The following is a 24,696-nucleotide window of genomic DNA, read 5'->3' on the forward strand; positions in this document are numbered from 1 at the left end:
CCCAGGTATATCCTTCCCACCACCAAAGAATTGTAAATTGTGAAGGTTAAGGGTTGGGGGACATCAGGCAGCCGCAAGTGAAGTCCTGAGCCCTGTTAAAATTGATATACAAAGTACTGCATGGAAACTGAATGAATCCCCATAGCTGCTTGGTTAGTGTAATCTACAGTCACTGATTGGCTAAGAGAATGTACACATTCTATTATTTTTGTTGCTCTGTCTCCTGTACCCTTCACTCTTACTTGCCTGGTTATCATATCTACCTGTATATCTTGTGTTTTAGGATATAAACTCTTAGGGGCAGGGACTGTGATTTACTGTGTGTTGTACAGCACCTAGCACAATATGGCCCCAACCTGGTTGGCCCCTAAGTGCTAACGCACTATAAATCTGTGTTCTGGAGAAACGACCTCGTCTAGGTGAGGGACCAGGTACTGGCTTCCTCTGAGCGCAGACTGCCAACTCTGTTATAGGCAGTCCTTTTGAACCTCTTGGTATAATATGAGACAGCACTGGTATAAAATTCATTTCAGCAAGGACTTCAAGTCACGTCTGAAGTAGAAATCTAGTCTCCTAAAATGCCACCTTTCCAGCTGAATAAAATAATCATGGATGACTGCTGCAGTTTGAGCTAAGGTTTTCCATGCAAATAATTAAAACTCTCCTCACTCAACTCAGTTCCTCCTGGTTAGCTGTAAACAAGTTTACATAGCAGCATAAATCAGAGTACATTGCAGAGTAACTCAGTGTTACACTCATGAACTCTCTTTTTAGGTTCACGACAAACACTCCCGTTGGGAATATGCGGTAAAGTAACCAATAACCAACTAACTATCTGTATACATTATTCTATGATGAAATATTTTTTCACTTTAAAGCTGGCAACTTTTTGCACTGAATCTCAACTCAAGAAGGGGTTTCAGCAGTTGAACACCTAAACCAGAGCTACAGCAGTTCCTGACATCAAAAATTAAGACCTCCAAGCAGATCTCATTTGAGGGGAGAAAAAGTTCGGGGCCCAACGAACCAATCTTACTCCCGCTGACATCAATGAGGTTTTACCATTCATGTCCACTGGAGCAGGGTCGGGGACTAAACCTAAAAGCAAGTTCAACCTTGCTGCATCTGAAATAGTGCCTTTAAAGCTCTAAGGAGAAAAATACAACTCTTAAGTGGAAAAATGAATCACAAATGTCTCACCTACAGCCAATAATGGTGTTCTATTGAGGAAGCCAGATTTATGAGGCATCTAAGACTCAACAGGCTGCGCAGGGGGCCGACACACTTTGAGAAGACCAAGTGCCATTGAAAAGAATTATGGGGGAACTCAGACAGTGAAAGGACATCCATACCTGTTCAATGGTGAAAAGTTTCTTGAGAGCACAGAGATGCTACAGGAGCTTGCAGTGCCTTGGCACCAAAGAGAGCAGCTGATGGCTGAATAAAGCTGGGGGCGGGGGGAGAAGGGAAAGAAATACGAGCCCTTTTATAGCAGTTGTAGACCAGAAACAGCTTTTCTGATCCACGTGCCAACACTGATGGGTCCTTTTTCTTTTACAGACGGATCAGATGAATTATCACTGCATGATCAGATAACATTATATACATATCAGAGAGAAGGAGAAAAGCCATGTTTTCAAATACTATATGCTCCCCAATCTTAACCTGGGTTGAGTAGGGTCTCTGGGGCCTCGTTTTCTGACCTTGGAACCTGTGTGTTATATAGGAATATATCCTTAATTTGTCATTTTTCATGGCAGATCATAAATGTAAGCCAGGAACTTGGATGAAGCCACACAGCAAAATGTATTGGAGGAACTACTCAAATTCTTTATACAGAATGCCGCTACATGGAAAAGACACATTGATATATTACTTTCTATTTTTTTATTGAATTTAATTTTAATTATATCTCATCTTGAATAAAACCAAGTGCCACATTAATGGCATCTTCAATAAACAGAAGGACAAGATTACTCAAATTGTACAGACAATGCACAATTTACTCCAAATTCAATATTGCCAACATTTTTTGTTTTTAAAACAGTGTTTTTTAAAACTTATTCCTAAGTAACTGTTACTTATTTGGCTTCAGCTCTTAAATACATAGTAAGGTATATGATGAGAGGAAACAGAATCTATTCTTATCAGAACTCTTAAAAGCCAGTATTATTAGACCACCACCAAAATAAATATTTGCATCTTCAGACAGATTTCTTCAATCTGCCTACAAAAGTGTTTGAGTCTTGATTTCAGCTTTTATATCAGAACTGTAGTTCCATTTCATCCTGTCTTAGGTCAGCACATTTAGACATGGAAAACAGTTTCAGTAGTTTTGAAAAAGGGAGGAATTAATCAGGTGAAAGCATTTAAAGGATTTTGTGAAAATCTTCCAAATTCTCAGGAACAAGGCATGGTCCATATTTTCTGTGTTACTAAGCTTTATATTATTTGTGCTCAATAGTCTGACTTTAAACATCCAATGTGTTGGGAAAAAAAATCTCTTTTAGCAGTGGCTATGTTCCATTGCATATTAAAAACTCTGAACTCGCAGTCTTATAAGCCTCAGTAAAGTAAACAGAGTTTCATGCAAGAGTTGGCCTGAGCAGATCCAAATGCAGGATCAGGACTAAAGTAGTTGTAATTAAATCAAAACTATTATTAACTCACTTGTGACTTCCCCAAGTAGGATTTCAAGACGAGCTGAAGCCCAAAAATTCAAGACCATTTTTCCCTATACATCACAACATGTCAGAGTATCACATCTAATTATAGCAGCAGCTAATGTAGCAAAAATAATAATGGATAACGCCAAAAAAAAAAAAAAAAAGAAAAGAAAAAGTTAAAATACTCATCCTCAGGTTTCTGAATGTCCTTTAATTAAAGTTTTGGGACTTGAGGAATGCAGGATTGAACCCCTATAGGTCTAGGAGCATTAAAGCTTGTGGAAAAAATGGTATTTAACAAAAGAAAGTCATAACTATATCACAACTGCACAGTACTTAAATACAGGATGGCTTGTTTCAACCAGTCACTTGTTAATTCCAACTATTACTGCTGACAACTGCACTGCACTAATGCAAGATAATGCCATAAAGCATGAACTAATTTGTTTAAGGGAATGAAACATTTAAAAAAATTCAAACTGGTCAAACGAAGTGCAATAATTAAAAAAACTTTTTAAAACAAACTATTAAAATTATACAATTTTAGGGAAACTACAAGTTTAACCATAAAAATCTCTTTCCCTATATAACAAACCTTAAAGTATTCAACAATACAATCAATAATCAATAATACAGAAATGCCCTTTCATTTGTTACAAAAACAGAACTGTTAAAAGAATAGTTTTACTACACATCTGTTTGGAGGTTTGTCACTGTCTAATGACTTCATTGTACTTAAGAGCATAATTACCATCACAAAGTGAGTGCTTAGACACTAAACTAACTCTGCAATTCTATTCTTAACCCCTGCGTAGTCCTGTGCAAAAGGGGGTACATTTTCTCTAAGTACTCAATAAATTACAACACATGCTATGCACTCAGAGTCCTAAGAGAGTACCACTTTACCAAAGCACTTTGTACACCTATTGCTTAACAGCTTCACACTGTATTAAATTAGTTAGACGAAAAGTTCTAAAACAAATGCACATGCTAATTTTACAGTTCTGCTTACAGAATTTAGCTGTGGGATAAAAGGACTATCAATTGCATAAAATTTTACTTGGAAAAAGTTTCCTAAGTTTGGTCCAAAAACAGGCTGAGAGGTTTTTTGTTTTTTTTAAAAAAGATATGTAGGTTCTGCCACTGAGCATTGCTATTTATGGACTCTTAAAAACAGATTTATGGCAATAAGGGTTAAGAAAGGCTGCCCATGAATGGCACAAATTGTAAAAGGATTGATAGTCTCTCCAGATCGATTTTGACTACTATCTTTATTTTGTAAGTAACTGACCTAAGTTAGAAAAGAATCCTGAAATTTATTGTCTACTATAGCCACAATAAATGAATCCATTCCTATTTAAAAACAATTTAATTTTCAATTAATTGCTTTTCCAACTATCTGTGAATACAAGAAACATTTAAAAAAACCTTTAAAACTATTACAAAAGTGTTGAATTTAGTAGCAGCTATTAAAGCAAGATTCAAGCACAATTTCAAGAGAACTTTCAAGAATGGAACTAGCCTTCTTTGTCAAAAATGTTCACAACCTTGCCAAAAACCTGAAAGAGAAACATTTAATTAAAATTATGGAACATTAAATATTCAGCCATTTTCAGTTAGACGACCACACACAGGTATTGATGGTAAATCAGTATTTTTTTAAAATGTACAAGACGTAGTTCATTTTTTTAAAAGACATGTGCATATCAGAATAGAGGTGAGGGAATCTGGCACCAAATCCTATTCAGTCTCTCATCTCCATCTATTTTTGTTTAGGTTATCAACATTATTACATTTTCTTTTTGTGTGGCAGCATGAGAGCAAGCCATCTATAGCAGAAAACTCTTCAAAAGGGATTACTACATTTTAAAAAATCTAAACAAAAACACAGTTAAAAAAAACAGGCCCCTGTCACAAGCAGATCCAGATAGGTGAGCCCTTGTGGCTTGACTACAAGTGGTCTGTATGTACTGAACTAATTGCAAAATGGAGGGCCAATTTCCCAACCTTTATGATGTGAGGGTAACACCAATAATTAGTAAAAACAGAACTTTTTTCTACTTATAATGTTTAGTTTTTGCATTTCATTCAGCTTCAACAATGAAAAGAGACTAATACATTTAATTTTCGTTTTTAGTTAGTTTCTATTTTACTTTGGTTTTGTATTTCCTTGCACTGGCATAAAAACTGCAGTGTTTGGATTGTACGGGAATATTTGTTTGAAGCAAAACTGGTTCCCAGTTGAGGAGGAAAAAAATTCAATTTATGGAAACATTTTGTTAAAGGAGTGCTCTATCTGTATATATGTAAACAATTAGTTAATAGTCAAGGTGGCAGTAGACAGAGCTTAATGTATATGAAGCATAGTTCCTGGGTTTTGTAGAAGCAATACAACTTCCGGTTGTGTGCACTGCAAATGTCTTCCTTCACATGCTATTTACATCAGTTCTTAACACATTTTATTTGGTTTTAGGTTTCATAAAAAATATATTTTTACAAATTCTAAATTCTGGGCAAAATTTGATGAGACACAGGCCATTTCAATTAGAGATGTAGCCAAACATACACCCAGCTTTCAACCATCCTTCAACTTTAGGTAAGTGAATCATGATCCACCCTTGCTCCCCAGAACTCTCTTGGAAGAGTAGATGGAAAAATCTACATTATGATCCAGTCTGGTGACTGGTCTGGGATTGCACAATAGCTTGTTTCACTGGGTCTCAGTGTTAAGAACTAGAGCTTGGTTCCTTGGTCCTGAACGCGCAAAGGTTAATAGCATTGTGATGCAATGCATTCAGCCCCAGGGTGAATAGGAAGCACATCATAACCCCAGTTGACTTCCTACATGGAGCCCTCTCTAGCCCTCCTATCTTCCTGTGATAAGGCAGCTTTTGAGAAGCAGGAAAAGGAGGTGATTAAAGGTGATAAATGGGGAGCTCTTGTAAGAACCCTACCACTAAAAAGAAAAAATTATTGTATTTGACATTTCATAGGCAGACCAAAAAGACGAAGACTATATGTAAGGGATGGAGAGAAGGGATATCACTGACTCTACATCTCAGAAGAAGGGATCCAAAAATATATACCATGTTATTGTAAGCCCAACAATTTATTTGTCCTTGAAACTTACTTCATCAACAGATTTAGAGGCATCCACTTTCCTGACTTTTCCCATTTTCTCATATTGGTCTATTATGGGCTTAGTTGACTGCAGGTATGTGTGAAGTCTGTAAGACAGAAAAAGATGTCTCACATCATACAAAGAAAACAAGAAACATAACTATGAAAACTTCTGGGTACAGTACCTCTTTTCTAGACTCTCTCGGTTGTCATCACTCCTACCACTGCTCTTTCCTCTTTCAAGGCAGCGGCCAATACATATCTACCAACAAACACAGAATGAACTCTTAAAAGCATGTGACCATTATCTTTCTATATCTGAAGAAAGACTCAATAACAAACCTTTGTCCTTTGTTCAATAGGCCTAGTTCATTAATGTGAAAACCGATTTGAGGGCGAGTGAACCTGCGCACACATAGTTCAGTGCGTATATTTTACAAAAGATTAGCTAGATCTAGACAGTATTATGAATTAGTTTTTGATTCACTTGCCTTTTTAATTGTGGCTTGGGAAATGGGGGGAGGAGGGGCGGGAGGTGATGGCTTACAGTTTCAAGAGTGACTAATGATTTTGGGTGCCCAATCTGAGACACTAAGATTGAATACCTAAACTTTCAGAGAGCAGATGCTCAGCACTGTTTGAAAATCAGACTCTTTAACTGTCAAGTTTAGCCACTAAAAATGAATATATTAAAAAAAAAATCCATTAGTCTCTTTTGAAAATACAAGCCTATAATATTTAAGGTACACATACTAAATGTTAACTTACTAGGTCTGAATGACAAGCGTCTTAATTTTTGCTCAGTCAGTATCACTGTATTTATTAAATTATTCTGATCTGTAATATATATATATATTGTGCACAAAGTATAACTGGTTAATAGTTACTAAATACATATAAAGTTATGGTTACATTCTAATGTTAAATGAATAATCTTGATAATACATGGCAAATTTTTTATATATGTCAAGGTGCAAGAGAGGGATCTTTTAAAACAATTTTTCATATGGAATACATCGCTGATTTAATTTAAATAAAGTAAAAGACCATTCAGATATTATTGTAGATTACTAGAACTAGTCAGACAAATTTGATCAAGAACTTTTGGGGAGGGGAAGAAATTATCTTTTTTTCAAAAATGAAAGTTTTCATTTAGTTTCCCCCCCCCCCAATTTATCTGATAGAAATTTCTGATGAAACAATTTAGCTTGTTTGTTCTTTATCATGTTTTTTTCAGCTGGTCATCTTTTGAATTCCCAAGTTTGACTGATCAGTTTAACTATGAGATTTTTTTCCAAAATTGAACATGTGCAATTTTAAAATTTGAAAGAAAAAAAAAAAAATGAAAAAGTAGATTTTTTAATTAAAAAAAAGTTCCCCAGAAGGTCAATCTACCTACCATTTTAAATGTTTCAGTTTCTGACTAGCTCTAATGGTTACATCTCACTTCAGTTTGTGGTGTGCATGTGAGGAGCTGGGAGCAAAAGGTACTAGGAGCTGAGAGTGAGAACGCGGACTGTTGGAGGACTGAGGAGTACAAGCACTATCAGACACCAGGAGGAAGGTCCTATGGTGAGGATAAAGAAGGGGTTGGGAGGAGGCCATGGGGAAGTAGCCCGGGGAGTTGTAGCTGTCGCGCAGTTGTTCCAGGAAGCACTTTAGACAGCTGCAGTCCACAGTGCCCTGGGCTGGAACCCAGAGCAGAGGGCGGACCCGGGCTCCTCCAAAACCTCCCAACTCCTGGTCAGACACAGGAGGAGTTGACCTGGACTGTGGGTTCACGAAAATGGCCAAACTGAGGGCTGCCGTGAAGCTCCAAGGCAAGCAAATCCACCAATAATCCACCAAGACAGAGGAGGAACTTTGTCACAAGATATGTGACACAATCCTTTTGATTTCAAAGGGTTCTTAAGGAAAAACTAAATTGTTCAGAATTGTTGTTCAATATAATTTCTTAACGCAACTGGACATTTGCTATTCTGAAGAACACAGTAATAGCAATACCTAGATCTAAAACCAATTTACAAAGGTTAGATTATTAACCCCATTTTGCACAAGAAGTTTTATAGCTGCCAAGTGAACTACCAAAAATCCTCAGTAGTCATAGCCCCAGGACTTCCTTATGTTGCTAATGCTCATGAATATTGGAAAATTCAGTACCTTCAACACAGTTTTACTGTTCTCGCTGTCTGCCTCTCATCATACAACATGGGATAACAGTACACAGCAATGATATTTCAATACCTCATTGTCACAGTCGAAAAACAGAACAAAAGACACGTCTGCCTTTCCATCCATAGTTTTATTCCAGCCTTGAAGATTGTCTTCATTCCTGGGGAATCCATCAATCAAGAATTTGTACTTTTGGACATTGGCAGCCATTGTTTGATCCATAGCCTAATAGATAGCACAGTTCAGTTCAATAACTTCTTACACACAAAATAATATATTTGTCTATTAAGTGTTGGTCAGATGTTGACATGATTTACAAACTTTTAACATGAGAGTTTTATTGGACCAATGTCTGTTAGCGAAAGAGAAAAGCTTTGGCGCTGACACAGAGCTCTTCAGGTATGGAAAAAGTATGGGAAAAACCACTGAGGGGAGGGATAACTCAGTGGTTTGAGCATTGGCCTGCTAAGCCCAGGGTTGTGAGTTCAATCCTTGAGAGGGCCATTTAGGGATCTGGGGCAAAAATTGGGGATTGGCCCTGCTTTGAGCAGGGGGTTGGACTAGATGACCTCCTGAGGTCCCTTCCAACCCTGATATTCTATGATTCTATAAAGTAAGGTACTCAGACTTTCAGAGCTGAACACAAAGTGGAACAGATTGTTTCGCATAAGGAGTTAACACATTGTAAGAGACCATTCAAGATGAAGTGGCCAGTTAACACCTCTGCAGTCATAGGACAAAAAAGAGGCAAGGATTAGAAAGGGCCCCAAAGCGTCACACGGGGGCAGGGGGAAGGAACCAGCAGCCAGGAAGATGAAGGGGCGGGGCCAGAGCCTCTCCTCTTTGGGCTATGATGCCTGGGATGCTGCCGTGCAGCACAGCGGCTGCACAGTCCCAGGCGGCTGCACGCTCCCAGATAGCTGCTGCGCTGCACCAGGCAGCATCTGGAAGTAGATCCATATGCCAGGGGGAGCCAGGGCAGCAGGAGGACAGAGACCTCTCACAAAATACAATGTGCCCTGAACGTACTTGGTTTTGAATTAGGTTCAGTTAAAAGCTTCAGAGAAAACATTATAAAAATAAGAAAATGTATCAAGTGCCCTCTTTGTGCTTTATGTAATGAAAGGCATTGCCTCTTGCCTACTGTAAGGACCATAACATAGCCATATGTGATTTTAATGAAAAGCAAGTTTACAACATGCACCCATTGCCTATCATCTTCCTCTTGCTGACTTCAAACGGAGGGAAATGTTTTCTCAGGCTACACCCACTACCTTGTTTGCTTGGAAAGGTGAACCATCAAGACAATATTCACTTTTCTTACCCTCTTCAACAAGCTGATAGTAATCTCAACTGGTACGATTGCTCCCTCTTTAATATATTTTTCAATTAGTTCTCCATACTGAGAGCCTGGTCTTTTTCGTTCATCTCGAAGGAGATCGCCTGCAGAAAGGTGGGTGTACCCATATTTCTGAAATACGTATAACAAGTGTTAAGCAGATGAAGACTCCTTTGAGTAAGTACATATCCTAAATTAACTTAGCTGTTAAAATTAATTACATTATCCTATTAATAAAAAGGCAAATTTACAGCCAAAAATAGTCAGTTTGGATAAAAAGCATTCTATTTTCAGCCTCTGTCATGATTTCACAGTATACCCAATATGTGCAGGAAGCCTGGCAGACTGCTGCACCTTGGGTAAAAATTTTCAAAAATGCCTACGTGACTTTTGAAAATGAGATATAGGCTCCTTAGGCCTGGTCAACACTAAAAACTTTGGTTGGTTTAACTACATTGGTCAAGTGTGAGAAAAATCCACATACCTCAAGTGGCTTAGTTAAACTGTAGACAGCCCATGTAGACAGCACTAGATTGAAGCTCCTGCTTCACAGAGGGGTGGATTATCTTTCCCAACGGGAGAACCCGTCCCATGGGTGTAGGTCATGTCTACACTGTGCTGCTGTAGCGCTTTAAGTGTAGACAAGCCCATAGTCACTTAGATACCTTTGAAAATGTTACCCCTTGTAATGAATTAGATGATTAAAGTAAACCAAAAGACTAAAAGATACATGTTACAGTCCCACCCAAAATACATGGCTATTTAGAAATTCACTGGCAATTTTAGCCAGTAGATCAAATTTTAATTTAGAAAATGAAAAGGAGTCAAAACAGCTGCTTTACTTGGTAAGCTTGAAGGCAGGTTTGTATTTTAAAATAATTACCTACCTTTACTGCAGATATGGGACTACTATATGTTTAGACTAAAAGTTCTTTATTTAGAGAGGGAGCATGCTCCAAGCACAGTGCTGGAAGCTAGAAATACCTGCTTTCTACTTCTGACTCTGACATCTTCTGTGGCCTTGGACAAATCACTTATACTCAGCTGTAAAAGCTGTGTGAATAATGGATTTTTTTGGTCTGTTGGCAATTCCAAGAAACTGCTAAAAATAGCTGTGAGCCAAACAAAATGGTTCATTTCATTTGAGCATTTTTTTACATTTTTAGTTCTTTTTAAAATAAAAAAAAACCTTTTAATTGTGAAATTTCCTTTATGTCAAATAAAAAATTGGAGGAGTCCGGTGGCACCTTAAAGACTAACAGGTTTATCTGGGCATAAGCTTCCATGGGTAAAAAAACCACTTCTTCAGATGCATGGAGTGAAAATTACAGATACATGCATAAATATACTGGCACATAAAGAAAAGGGAGTTACCTTACAAATGGAGAATCAGTGATGACAAGGCCAATTCAATCAGGGTGGATGTGGTCCACTCCCAATAATTGATGAGGAGGTGTCAATACCAAGAGAGGGAAAATTGCTTTTGTAATGAGCCAGTAACAGTCTCTATTCAAGCCCAAATTAATGGTGTTCAGTTTGCAAATGAATTGTAGCTCTGCAGTTTCTCTTTGAAGTCTGTTTTTGAAGTTTTTTTGTTGAAGGAAAACCTGGATTTGTGCTGGAAATGGCCCACCTGTTGATCACTTTAGATAAGCTATTACCAGCAGGACAGTGGGGTGGGAGGAGGTATTGTTTCATGATTTCTGTGTGTATATAAAGTCTGCTGCAGTTTCCACGGTAAACATCTGATGAAGTGAGCTGTAGCTCACGAAAGCTCATGCTCAAATAAATTGGTTAGTCTCTAAGGTGCCACAAATACTCCTTTTCTTTTTACTTTTAAATCTGTTATTGAATGTCCAGGGAGACTGAAGTGTTCTCCTACTGGCTTTGTATGTTACCATTCCTGATGTCTGATTTGTGTCCATTTATTCTTTTACATAGAGACTGTCTGGTTTGGCCAATGTACATGGCAGAAGGGCATTGCTGGCATATATTACATTAGTAGATGTGCAGGTGAATGAGACCCGGATGGTGTGGCTCATGTGATTGGGTCCTATGATGGGGACAGAGTAGGCAATAGGGTTTGTTACAGGGATTGGTTCCTGGGTTAGTGTTTCTGTGGTGTGTAGTTGCTGGTGAGTATTTGCTTCAGGTTGGGGGGCTGTCTGTAAGTGAGGACTGGCCTGCCTCCCAAGGTCTGTGAGAGTGAGGGATTGTTTTCCAGGATAGGTTGTAGATCGTTGATGATGTGCTGGAGAGGTTTCAGCTGGGGGCTGTATGTGATGGCCAGTGGTGTTCTGTTATTCTCCTTGTTGGTCCTCTCCTGTAGTAGGAGACTTCTGGGTACCTGCCTTGCTCTGTCAATCTGTTTCCTCATTTCCCCAGGTGGGTATTGTAATTTTAAGAATGCTTAATAAAGATCTTGCAGGTGTTTGTCTCTGTCTGAGGGATTGGAGAAAATGTGGTTGTATTTTAGGGCTTGGCTGTAGACAATGAATCGTGTGATGTGTCCTGGATGGAAGCTGGAGGCATGTAGGTAAGAATAGCGGTCAGCAGGTTTCCGGTATAGGGTGGTGTTTATGTGACTATCACTTATTTGCATTGTGGTGTCCAGGAACTGGATCTCTCGTGTGGAGGGTCCAGGCTGAGGTTGATGGTGGCGTGGAAATTGTTGAAATCCAGGTGGAATTCTTCAAGGGTCTCCTTCCTGTGGGTCCATATGAAGAAGATATAATCAATGTAGCACAAGTAGAGGAGGGGCGCTAGGGGATGAGAGCTGAGGAAGCGTTGTTCTAAGTCAGCCATAAAAATGTTGGCATACTGTGGGGCCATGTGGGTACCCATAGCAGTGCCCCTGAGTTGAAGGTATAAGTTGTCCCCAAATCTGAAATGGCTGTGGGTGAGGACAAAGTTACAAAGCTCAGCCACCAGGTGTGCTGTGGCCTCATCAGGGATACTTGTAGTCCATTCTTGTGTGGAATATTGGTGTAAAGAGCTTCTATGTCCAAGGTGGCTAGGATTGTGTTTTTAGGAAGATCACCAATCACCGTAGTTTCTTCAGGAAGTCGGTGGTATATGCTTGTGTCTGTAATTTTCACTCCATGCATCTGAAGAAGTGTTTTTTTTACCTACCAAAGCTTATGCCCAAATAAATCTGTTAGTCTTTAAGGTGCCACTGGACTCCTCATTGTTTTTGTGGATCCAGACTAACATGGCTACCCCACTGATTAAAAAAACTGGAAACATTTCATTTACAAAATGTCATAACAAAATGTTTTGCTTTTTTCTTAGGGGTGTTTTTTTTGTTGTTGACCAAAACAATCTGGCAAAATCAACATGAATTGGCAAAATGTTTTGGTGTGATCCAATCTGCATATTTGCCAAAAAATGTTTTGGTCAAAAAATTTCACCCAGCTGTACTCCACAGTTTCCCTATTTGCTAAATGGGGATAACATTACTAACCAAATGCCTAACAGTGTTGTGAGAAGGAGTTAATGTTCACCAATTGCTTTGGGGATGTAACATACTAAGTAGTAGGAACTATATGTATATTAGGTAGTTTTGATGAAGTTGTCCTGGTTTCTTTATTCTTATTTTTCAAAAAAAAGAAAAAATCCCTGTTTTGTATGCATTTCAATTATATGCATACATTGAAACCAGGAAACTGAGCACATATGTTGAGCCAGGTGGCAGTCTCCACGGAGAGTGTCAGGATGTGACACGGGTAATCCATGAGAGAAGCTAGTGTCTTCCCCTAGTGCTGATGTGGCAGTCCAGGCTAAGCAGCTAGACTGATGCTATTAGAAATCTCTCAATATATTGTATTCTTTCTATAGAAAGAAATACAGCAGGGAATCTATATGCAAACATATCATACAGATAGCAGTATTTAGTCTAAACATCTATCACTCTTGTATTTTGTGGTCAATTAAGGCATTTTAAAAACATTAAAATACTCTAACATAAACCCTCACCGAAAAGCACATGTTAGACCTATGCTTTTCTAAGGCACCCATCACCATAGAATCTAGACACCAGAAGTAAAATACATATGTGCTCATACTGTACAGAGAACAGATTTCAGAGTTCAGAATGATAAATCTCAGTAGGAAAAAGTTAGAAAAGGAGAATTTTTTAGTTGTACTAGTGTCAGTTAACTACAGAAATGTCAAGTACATAAGGTCTTTTTTAAAAGTAAGTTTTTAATATTACATAAAACTTTAACAAGATTACACACAGCTAGTTCTATAAAACAGGTATGAGACACATAACCTAGGAACATACCAAAATTAAATTACAATTCTAAGAATACAAAATAGAGTATGTATGTATATCTTTACTCTAAGTTTTAGTCCGGAAAAAACACCAAAACAAAACAGAGTTTAGGGTTATCCGCTTGGCTGCAGTGATAGCCACAGCAAATTTCAACAAAGGAGCCTGGGCAGAATAGTAATGTGCATACTTCCCTTTTATGGCTGTGATCTTGGGATTTAAAACCTTGGCTACTAAATAAATACAGTAGACATATTACACAACTCACCAAGCAAGCTTAAAAATATTTAGTTGCTTTCCAGCTCTACCCACAGAAGCCTGAAAAGGCAGTTTTGCTATAATCACAATTTAAGAAACGATATAATTACTTAAATCCCCAAAAAACTGCAGACAGCTGGAGAAAAAAATAAAGCATGCAAGATTTTGCCCTAAATGACCATGAAGAGAAACTCTAGCTACATTCTCTATTACCTTACTGTATTTTTGTTCAAATGGGCAGTGCATTTAGATATGCTTATTTAATTGTAAATCTACATATTAACTATGAACTGCAGAAGCCATAAACCAGAGTAAAGCTTTTTATAAGCAAGAAGTTTTACTCTCCAGAACCCAAAATTAACATGTAGCTCTTCTTGCTACAATTAAAGAATTATGATATTTTTAACATTAAGTTAAACATTAAGGAGAAAAGAGGAAGACAAAATAATCCCCTTGGTTTCATGGGATTACAGCACCATTTAATTTTCCTCAGCATTTTTTCTTTTCATGCAAGAAGAAATACTGACTCAATCTTTGGAATTCTCTTTACAACAGCAAACTAAAATAGTTTTAAATAGATGAACAGGAAAGAGAGAGACAGAAGTATTTTAAAGTGAGCTTGTTAAATAGGGATGTTTCTAATTACATTAAATTCTAATTTGGAATGCTTTTCAGAATGGATTAGTTGAGCTACATAACAGACAGCCTGCTCCTCCAGAATTTGAAAATTTAACAAACACCTTCCAGCTTTCTCCCATGCTGCCTCTCATGCTTGGGAGCAGCTCCCTGCAAACATCCATAAAGCTACCTCATTATCCTTCTTCTAACTCTCCTTCACTGAGATGTCTATGGAAAACTTATAAGTCTGCTAACACAACTGCCTATGATGCTGTCTCATTGTTTCATTGTATCTCCGTTTCACTGTTTCCATCTGTTGTCTATTGTCTTATACTTAGATTGTAATCTATTTGGAGCAGGGACCATCTTGTTGTTCTATTTGTACAGCACCTAGCACATCCATGGGGTCCTGATCCATGATTGAGGCACGTAGGTGCTTTGGTAACGCAAATAATAAATTATAGTAACTCAATGGCAAAACTTCCATTCGTTGACTTCGATGAGATCAAAATCCAAAGGAAACACTTAGTTTTAAATCTTGTAAATAAATGTGACAAAGAATCTGGATTTCCAATCTTTAAATAGAAGATTGCTGAGAAATGATACTCAGCTTCATGAAGACAGGCAGCAACCGGTTATCTCTTTATGGCTCTCAGAGGAGTGCTCCCTCTTGTCTCATACAAGGCAAGCATTTAGAAAATGAACTGGAGCTAAAGAGATTTATTTTCTCTCCCAGAAGCCAGGAAAGGAAATGTCACCGGCAAAACTTTTGTCTTTCGGGGTGTGAGTGTGTGTGTTTTTTTAACACCTCTGAAAGACAAAAGTTAGGCTCTCCTGCCAATAAAGCTAACCCCGTTTGTTGGGGATAGGAGTCTTTTGGCATTCAATTGCCAGTGTAGACGTAGCCTTAGCCCTGGTCTACACTAGGACTTTAGGTCGAATTTAGCAGCGTTAAATCGATGTAAACCTGCACCCGTCCACACAATGAAGCCCTTTATTTCGACTTAAAGGGCTCTTAAAATCGATTTCCTTACTCCACCCCTGACAAGTGGATTAGTGCTTAAATCGACGTTGCCGGCTCGAATTTGGGGTACTGTGGACACAATTCGATGGTATTGGCCTCCGGGAGCTACCCCAGAGTGCTCCATTATGACCGCTCTGGACAGCACTCTCAACTCAGATGCACTGGCCAGGTAGACAGGAAAAGAATCGCGAACTTTTGAATCTCATTTCCTGTTTGGCCAGCGTGGCAAGCTGCAGGTGACCATGCAGAGCTCATCAGCACAGGTGACCATGATGGAGTCCCAGAATCGCAAAAGAGCTCCAGCATGGACCGAACGGGAGGTACGGGATCTGATCGCTGTTTGGGGAGAGGAATCCGTGCTATCAGAACTCCGTTCCAGTTTTCGAAATGCCAAAACCTTTGTGAAAATCTCCCAGGGCATGAAGGACAGAGGCCATAACAGGGACCCGAAGCAGTGCCGCGTGAAACTGAAGGAGCTGAGGCAAGCCTACCAGAAAACCAGAGAGGCGAACAGCCGCTCTGGGTCAGAGCCCCAAACATGCCGCTTCTATGATGAGCTGCATGCCATTTTAGGGGGTTCAGCCACCACTACCCCAGCCGTGTTGTTTGACTCCTTCAATGGAGATGGAGGCAATACGGAAGCAGGTTTTGGGGACGAAGAAGATGAGGAGGAGGAGGAGGTTGTAGATAGCTCACAGCAAGCAAGCGGAGAAACCGGTTTTCCCGACAGCCAGGAACTGTTTCTCACCCTAGACCTGGAGCCAGTACCCCCCGAACCCACCCAAGGCTGCCTCCTGGACCCAGCAGGCGGAGAAGGGACCTCTGGTGAGTGTACCTTTTAAAATACTATACATGGTTTAAAAGCAAGCATGTGAAAGGATTACTTTGCCCTGGCATTTGCGGTTCTCCTAGATGTAGTCCTAAAGCCTTTGCAAAAGGTTTCTGGGGAGGGCAGCCTTATTGCGTCCTTCATGGTAGGACACTTTACCACTCCAGGCCAGTAACACGCACTCGGGAATCATTGTAGAACAAAGCATTGCAGTGTATGTTTGCTGGCATTCAAACAACATCCGTTCTTTATCTCTCTGTGTTATCCTCAGGAGAGTGAGATATAATTCATGGTCACCTGGTTGAAATAGAGTGCTTTTCTTCAGGGGACACTCAGAGGAGCCCATTCCTGCTGGGCTGTTTGCCTGTGGCTAAACAGAAATGTTCCCCGCTGTTAGCCACAGGGAGGGGGGAAGGTTGAGGGGGTAGTCACGCGGTGGGAGGAGGCAAAATGCGACCTTGTAACGAAAGCACATGTGCTATGTATGTAATGTTAACAGCAAGGTTTACCCTGAAAGAGTGTAGCCACTGTTTTATAAAATTTGTCTTTTTAAATACCGCTGTCCCTTTTTTTTTTCTCCACCAGCTGCATGTGTTTCAATGATCACAGGATCTTCTCCTTCCCAGAGGCTAGTGAAGATTAGAAAGAAAAAAAAACGCACTCGCGATGAAATGTTCTCCGAGCTCATGCTGTCCTCCCACACTGACAGAGCACAGACGAATGCGTGGAGGCAAATAATGTCAGAGTGCAGGAAAGCACAAAATGACCGGGAGGAGAGGTGGCGGGCTGAAGAGAGTAAGTGGCGGGCTGAAGAGAGTAAGTGGCGGGCTGAAGACAGGGCTGAAGCTCAAATGTGGCGGCAGCGTGATGAGAGGAGGCAGGATTCAATGCTGAGGCTGCTGCAGGACCAAACCAGTATGGCTCCAGTGTATGGTTGAGCTGCAGCAAAGGCAGCTGGAGCACAGACTGCCACTGCAGCCCCTCTGTAACCAACCGCCCTCCTCCCCAAGTTCCATAGCCTCCACACCCAGACGCCCAAGAACGTGGTGGGGGGGCCTCCGGCCAACCAGCCACTCCACCACAGAGGATTGCCCAAAAAAAAGAAGGCTGTCATTCAATAAATTTTAAAGTTGTAAACTTTTAAAGTGCTGTGCTTAAAGTGCTGTGTGGCATTTTCCTTCCCTCCTCCACCACCCCTCCTGGGCTACCTTGGTAGTCATCCCCCTATTTGTGTGATGAATGAATAAAGAATGCATGAATGTGAAGCAACAATGACTTTATTGCCTCTGCAAGCGGTGATTGAAGGGAGGAGGGGCGGGTGGTTAGCTTACAGGGAAGTAGAGTGAACCAAGGGGCGGGGGGTTTCATCAAGGAGAAACAAACAGAACTTTCACACCGTAGCCTGGCCAGTCATGAAACTGGTTTTCAAAGCTTCTCTGATGCGTACCGCGCCCTCCTGTGCTCTTCTAACCGCCCTGGTGTCTGGCTGCGCGTAACCAGCAGCCAGGCGATTTGCCTCAACCTCCCACCCCGCCATAAACGTCTCCCCCTTACTCTCACAGATATTGTGGAGCAAACAGCAAGCAGTAATAACAGTGGGAATATTGGTTTCGCTGAGGTCTAAGCGAGTCAGTAAACTGCGCCAGCGCGCCTTTAAACGTCCAAATGCACATTCTACCACCATTCTGCACTTGCTCAGCCTGTAGTTGAACAGCTCCTGACTACTGTCCAGGCTGCCTGTGTACGGCTTCATGAGCCATGGCATTAAGGGGTAGGCTGGGTCCCCAAGGATACATATAGGCATTTCAACATCCCCAACAGTTATTTTCTGGTCTGCGAATAAAGTCCCTTCCTGCAGCTTTTGAAACAGACCAGAGTTCCTGAAGATGCGAGCATCATGCACCTTTCCCGGCCATCCCACGTTGATGTTGGTGAAACGTCCCTTGTGATCCACCAGAGCTTGCAGCACTATCGAAAAGTACCCCTTGCGGTTTATGTACTCGGCGGCTTGGTGCTCCGGTGCCAAGATAGGGATATGGGTTCCGTCTATGGCCCCACCACAGTTAGGGAATCCCATTGCAGCAAAGCCATCCACTATGACCTGCACATTTCCCAGGGTCACTACCCTTGATATCAGCAGATCTTTGATTGCGTGGGCTACTTGCATCACAGCAGCCCCCACAGTAGATTTGCCCACTCCAAATTGATTCCCAACTGACCGGTAGCTGTCTGGCGTTGCAAGCTTCCACAGGGCTATCGCCACTCGCTTCTCAACCGTGAGGGCTGCTCTCATCTTGGTATTCATGCGCCTCAGGGCAGGGGAAAGCAAGTCACAAAGTTCCATGAAAGTGCCCTTACGCATGCGAAAGTTTCGCAGCCACTGGGAATCGTCCCAGACCTGCAACACTATGCGGTCCCACCAGTCTGTGCTTGTTTCCCGAGCCCAGAATCGGCGTTCCACAGCATGAACCTGCCCCATTAGCACCATAATGCATGCATTGGCAGGGCCCATGCTTTCAGAGAAATCTGTGTCCATGTCCTGATCACTCATGTGACCGCGCTGACGTCGCCTCCTCGCCCGGTATCGCTTTGCCAGGTTCTGGTGCTGCATATACTGCTGGATAATGCGTGTGGTGTTTAATGTGCTCCTAATTGCCAAAGTGAGCTGAGCGGCCTCCATGCTTGCCTTGGTATGGCGTCCGCACAGAAAAAAGGCGCGGAACAATTGTCTGCTGTTGCTCTGATGGAGGGAGGGGCGACTGACGACACGGCTTACAGGGTTGGCTTCAGAGAGCTAAAATCAACAAAGGGGGTGTCTGTACATCAAGGAGTATTTCAGGCAGGACTTCACGGAGGGTTCCAATAAGAAATGGTGCACCTAAGTTATCGTTCTTATTGGAACAAGGAGGTTAGCCTGGCCTCTGATTGATACATGGCTAGATTTACCTCGCTGCACCTTCTCTGTGAGTGACTGCAGTGTGACCTAGAGGAATGAGTCCCCTAGACAGGGGAGGAGGCAAATGAGTACAAAACAAATCTGGTCTATTTCTTGTTTTGACCCACTCCATCTATCTTTTACATCTTTGGCTGGCAGCAGACGGTGCAGAAGGACTGCATGCCATCCACATCTCATGGCTGCTCGGCAGAAGATGGTACAGTACGACTACTAGCAATCCTCATCTCTTGCCTGCCCGGCAGAAGATGGTACAGTACGACTGCTAGCAGTCCGTATCGCCTGCCCGCTCACCATAAGACGGTTCAATAGGACTGACTGCAGGACTAAAGAGAATGACCTGGTCAAGTCACTCCAAATTTAGTCCCTGCGCCCATGTCTGCCCAGGCGCTCCCAGCCGACGTGGCCAGGAGCACCTCGGACACGACGAGGACGACTACCAGTCGTATTGCACCGTCTGCTGCCAGAAGGCAATGGGTTGCTGCTACTGTGCAGCAAAGCCGTACCGCGTCTGCCAGCACCCAGGAGACATAGGGTGACGGTTACCTGAGCGGGCTCCATGCTTGCCGTGGTATGGCGTCTGCACAGGTAACTCAGGAAAAAAGGCGCGAAATGATTGTCTGCCCTTGCTTTCACGGAGGGAGGGAGGGAACGGGGGCCTGACGATATGTACCCAGAACCACCCGCGACAATGTTTTAGCCCCATCAGGCATTGGGATCTCAACCCAGAATCCCAATGGGCAGCGGAGACTGCGGGAACTGTGGGATAGCTACCCACAGTGCAATGCTCCGGAAGTCGACTCTAGCCTCGGTACTGTGGAAGCGCTCCGCCGAGTTAATGCACTTAATGCACTTAGAGCATTTTCTGTGGGGACACACACACTTGAATATATAAAACCGATTTCTAAAAAACCGACTTCTATAAATTCGACCTTATTCCGTAGTGTAGACATACCCTTCGTTCTTTTTGTTATGTCTCTTACTTCCACGGGTGAAAGTAATTTAAAGGACTTACCTGTATGCAGGGCGGCCGGGCGGGAGGAGAGGCAGTGGCTCTGAGGCCCCGGAAGGGGCAGGGCCTCAGGCAGAAGGGGCAGGGCTGGGGCCTGACTCCCCTAGCCAACCCTTCAGCACTGCCTGGCCTGCGCCACCTGGGGCTCCGGCAGTGATTTAAAGGGCCCACGGCTCCAGCCGCTGCCGGGAGCCCTGGGCCCTTTTAAATCACCGGGCCCCAGAGCAGCTGCCCCTTTTGCCCCCTCCACCCCCGCCCATCAGCAACCCTGCCGGTATGGCCCTTAAAGTGCTGCCGCGGCAATGATTTAACATCAGCTATGTACCAGCCCATACCGGTGGCCACTTTCTTACCAGTATGCCGTACTGGCCCCTACTGGCTTACTTTCATCTCTGCCTACTCCTAAGGATTTCCCCTTCCTAGGTTTAATACTAGCAAAGTTAACATGTAATACTTTTCTGGTAGTAGATACAATTCAAGCAGCAGTGACTCATTTGACTCCCTCTTCCTCAAGTGGTCTTTATCCAATTACTTTAGGATACCAAACCAAAATGATTTATATTTCTAAGTATGGGGCAGCAGCCACAGAAGCTACTTCAGCCCAGAGGCTGCATTAATGGCTTGCAATTATATTCCCTCCAGCACTACAAAACTTCCCTATGGTTGAAGCTTGTTTGTTGTGTACCAAGGGCAGGATTTGACTCAAAGTAACAAAAAGGCTTTTTGAAAGTTACCAGCCTTATATCCCACAACTTAATTTAAAAAAAAACAAACAAACCTGTTTGAGTTAAGAGTTCATAATTTATGGTGAAAACCCTATTGTGGCTTAAATATTAAATTAGAGAGACAGTATCCTTTTCTCTCTCTAATATCCTGGGACCACCACAGCTCCAACAACACTTTATGCAATCTTAAATGTCAGTTTTCAGTCTGGACTAAATTTTTATAATGAAGTTATACAGTATGGAAAACTAGGCTATAATGTAACAGTAGAGTACCATTATAGTTTCTCCACCACGCATCACTAGAAAACAGAAACAAAAATGCTAGTGCCAGGACTTGCGGTTTTTCCTTCTCAAGTTTAAGCAATGTGGGCATTGTTATGGTTCTTAGTCATTGCTTTCATGTGGGTGTGGCCAAACCTCCATCATTTATGGCACTTATCATGCATGAAATATCCAAGTCTACTCCTAAAAGGCTCTATTTGGAGGCATTTAGCCTTAAATACACCATAACTACCCAACAGAACAGATTTTCATCATCCTGATTTTTAAAGGGGTCTGCTTCTGTATGTAAAGAATTGTCAGCTATTAACCATCAGCTATTCCCCCCCTCTTCTAAACATCTTTTCCATCTTAAAGTACTGTTAAACTAAAAAGAATTTGAAATATTTAGAAATGTTGTGTGAAATTCTATAATTAAATCATGTAATTAATCTCTTAATGCCAGTTTGAAAATCTTTGATGGCAGAAAAGACAATGATTACTTTATCACAGGACACACATAAAGACTCACTCTGCACAACTTGTGACCTCCATCACATTCAGCTGCTGAGCAAAGTTTCACTTCTATTTTTGCTTATAATATAATCTGATTTTCACAATTTACAGCGTACACTACTGTAAAGCACGATATTTGATTTGAGATTGTTCTGGGCCAATAGATATGGAGGATTTTTCTGAGGCAGGTTGTATGGAATGAAGACAGTTTGGACATGTCATACTTTCTCATTCCCCAGCATTCTGCACTATAAAGTAGTGTTGAAAGTACACAACTCTGATAATCTCAAACCAAGATCTAGAGCACCATCATTGCCAGGAGGCGTTGGAGATGGATCGGCCATGTGCTTCGGATAGAAACTGATTCTATCAGGAGAGCAGCAATAAGATGGACACCTGAAGGCAAGCGAAAACGAGGCTGCCCGAAAACAACATGGCGAAGGAAGCCAAGCTGAAAAAATTGGGGCACAGCTAGGGAACCATTGAAAGACTTGCCAGAAACAGACAGGAATGTAGGAGCTTCATCACTGCCCTAAATGCCAGAGGCTTAATAGGAACATGATGATGATGAAAGCACCATATACCTCTGGAATAATAAACCCGTTGTACCCGATATTGCAACCCCCCACAGTATCTTTGAGGGACATTCTCTTAAATTTATTAATGGTTTATGTATGATTGTGTTCCGCTCCATGAGGGAGGCTTACCAACAGCTTTTCCAGGAACTACAAACAGTAGGAGGTAATTAAGTCAAGTCATTGAGTGGACCATGGAGGGGACCACAGTTGTGTTAGGTGCTGTACAAATACAAAAGATACCTTGGGGAAAGGAGTAAGAAACAGGGGACACGGAAGGTATGCCAACACTACAATAAAAGAGACTGCAGCATGGCCACAGCTGGCTTGAATTAGCTGACTCAGGCTCATGGGACTAAAAATTGCAGTGTAGATATTTGGGCTTGGGCTGAAGCCTGGGCTCTGAAACCCTACAAGGGGGATGGGTCTCAGAGCCTGGACCCAAATGTCTACAGACTGCAATTTTAACCCTGCAACTCAAATCAGGGCTTGTCTATGCTGAAAAAACTGCAACTCCACCACTGTAGTGCTTCAGTGGAGACACCTACTCCAGTGGGAGGGGTTTTCTGATTGAAGTAGGTACTCCACCTCCCTGAGAGGCAGTAGCTGGGGCAAAAGAAGAATTCTCCCATTGATTTAGCACTGTCTATGCTCAGGGGGGTTGGTTTAATTGCATCGCTCAGGGGTGTGTATTTTTCACATCCTTGAGCCATGTAGTTATATTGACGTAATTTCCTAGTGTAGACCAGAACTCAACTGACCCGGGCTCTGAGACTCAGAGCCCAGGGTTTTTTACTGCAGTGTGGATGTATCCAAAGAGGCCCTGGCAGAAAGGTAAGGGGAAATGGGACACACAGGTCCCTGGACTCTGGCAAGCACACCCATCAGCTCTAGCTAGGTCTGTGATTATTGTTAATCGTGAACATCTTCCTGCACAATACCACCCGCACCCCCAGTCTTAACTCTGCCCGTGTGGAGAACATGCAGACACAGAACTCGACCTACATACACAAGAGTCTAGTAGGTACGTCTGTGCCTTTACCACACCCCCCCCCCCTTGCAGAGATGCCCATTTCCCCAGCTTTGCACTGGAGGACCTAGGGCCCTAGAGGCTGGGAGTTCAGTCTGGGTGCCCAGAAGGGGAATGTGGGGGCTCCAATGTGCACTGGGAGAAACAGGTGGGTTTCTTTTCAAATACACCAAAATTAGCCTTTTGCACCTTTAACCCAGACTGAGAGCTAGAACTTCCCTAACCGCCTAGAAATAGAAGCCGAACCCCAGGGAGACCATTATAACGGGCCGCCTCCCTGGGGCCCCATGTCCAAGCCCCCGCTCACCCCCGCAGGGCCGCGGAAACGAGACCCCGCGCAGGCTGAGCCACAAGACTGCCAGTCCCGCCATGCCCCGCGCCGCTTCGCAGGGAAGATGCCAAGAGCCCCGCGCCGCGTTGCATGCTGGGGGGTGTAGTCCGCTCGCTCTCTGAGGAGGCGGCGGCGGCAAGGGGGGAGGGGGAGTTTGCGGACACTGAGACCCTCCCCGCTGCGCTTCTCACCTCCACGATGCGGGCGCATTGGGTCCCCTTGCCAGCCCCGGGCCCGCCCAGGACGAACACAACCAGCGGCTTCATGAGGAGGAGGAGGCGGCGGCGGCGCGGGGCGGCGGCGGTTCGGAGGCAGCGAGCGCGAGGGCTGAGGCGAGCCGCTACCACCAGCGGGCAGCGACAGAACATGCACGGCCCGCGGGGGCGGGGGGAGCGGGACAGGGAGGGAGGCCAGGCCGCCTAACCGCCACCGGCTGTCACACGCCGGCTGCTGACGTGGGAGGGAAAGTGCTTCCGGGTGCGGGGGCGCGCGGGGCGCTGTCCGCGGCTGGGCTGGGCTGGGGCGGGGGCGTGGTGACGTGACACCTGGCGGGCGCGCGGGCGGCACCGGGGCAGCAGGAGCCTGCGGAGAGCGCGGCCCGTGCAGAGGCGGCGGCGCGGGGGGGCCCAAGGCCAATCCTGGCGGGTGTTCAGACACGATCCCTGGGGGAGCAGTGACACAGCCCGCTGCTGAGCTCCCTTCACTGCTCTCGGTCCGCTGCTCGCGGTACCCCTGCGAAAGCCCAAGGTGCAGTGGGTTTCACTCCCGTTTGCACCACAAGACCTAGTCTGCCCCCCTGGGCAGATGTCTGCGGATCTGCTCAGACACGGGGTTCCCCCGCCCCCCCACGCCGCCCACGTGTTCCCAGCCAGCATTGTCCCTTTTTTGAGGTAGCTACTGTAAGGGGACTGTTGCCCCCCTTACTAACAATCAGTGGGGGTGTTTTGGTTGGCTAGCTCCCAGTACTAAAAGGGGGAAGGGTTGATGGGGAATCAGG

At 43.1% G+C, this 24,696-nt stretch overlaps 1 protein-coding gene across 1 annotated transcript; it reads right to left on the reverse strand.

Annotated features, from left to right (window-relative positions):
- Positions 1 to 1,872: 1,872 nt before the first annotated feature.
- Positions 1,873 to 24,175, reverse strand: CMPK1 (cytidine/uridine monophosphate kinase 1). Its single transcript, XM_048861284.2, has 6 exons — positions 23,891 to 24,175; positions 9,283 to 9,429; positions 8,031 to 8,183; positions 5,972 to 6,048; positions 5,797 to 5,893; positions 1,873 to 4,225 (listed from the first exon to the last, which is right to left on the reverse strand). The coding sequence occupies exons 1-6, from the start codon at positions 24,065 to 24,067 to the stop codon at positions 4,184 to 4,186; spliced, it is 693 nt and encodes a 230-aa protein (XP_048717241.1). The 5' UTR covers positions 24,068 to 24,175; the 3' UTR covers positions 1,873 to 4,183.
- Between the last annotated feature and the right edge of the window lie 521 nt (positions 24,176 to 24,696).

Source organism: Caretta caretta, chromosome 8 (genome assembly GCF_965140235.1).
Source record: "Caretta caretta isolate rCarCar2 chromosome 8, rCarCar1.hap1, whole genome shotgun sequence".
Taxonomy (NCBI): Eukaryota; Metazoa; Chordata; order Testudines; family Cheloniidae; genus Caretta; species Caretta caretta.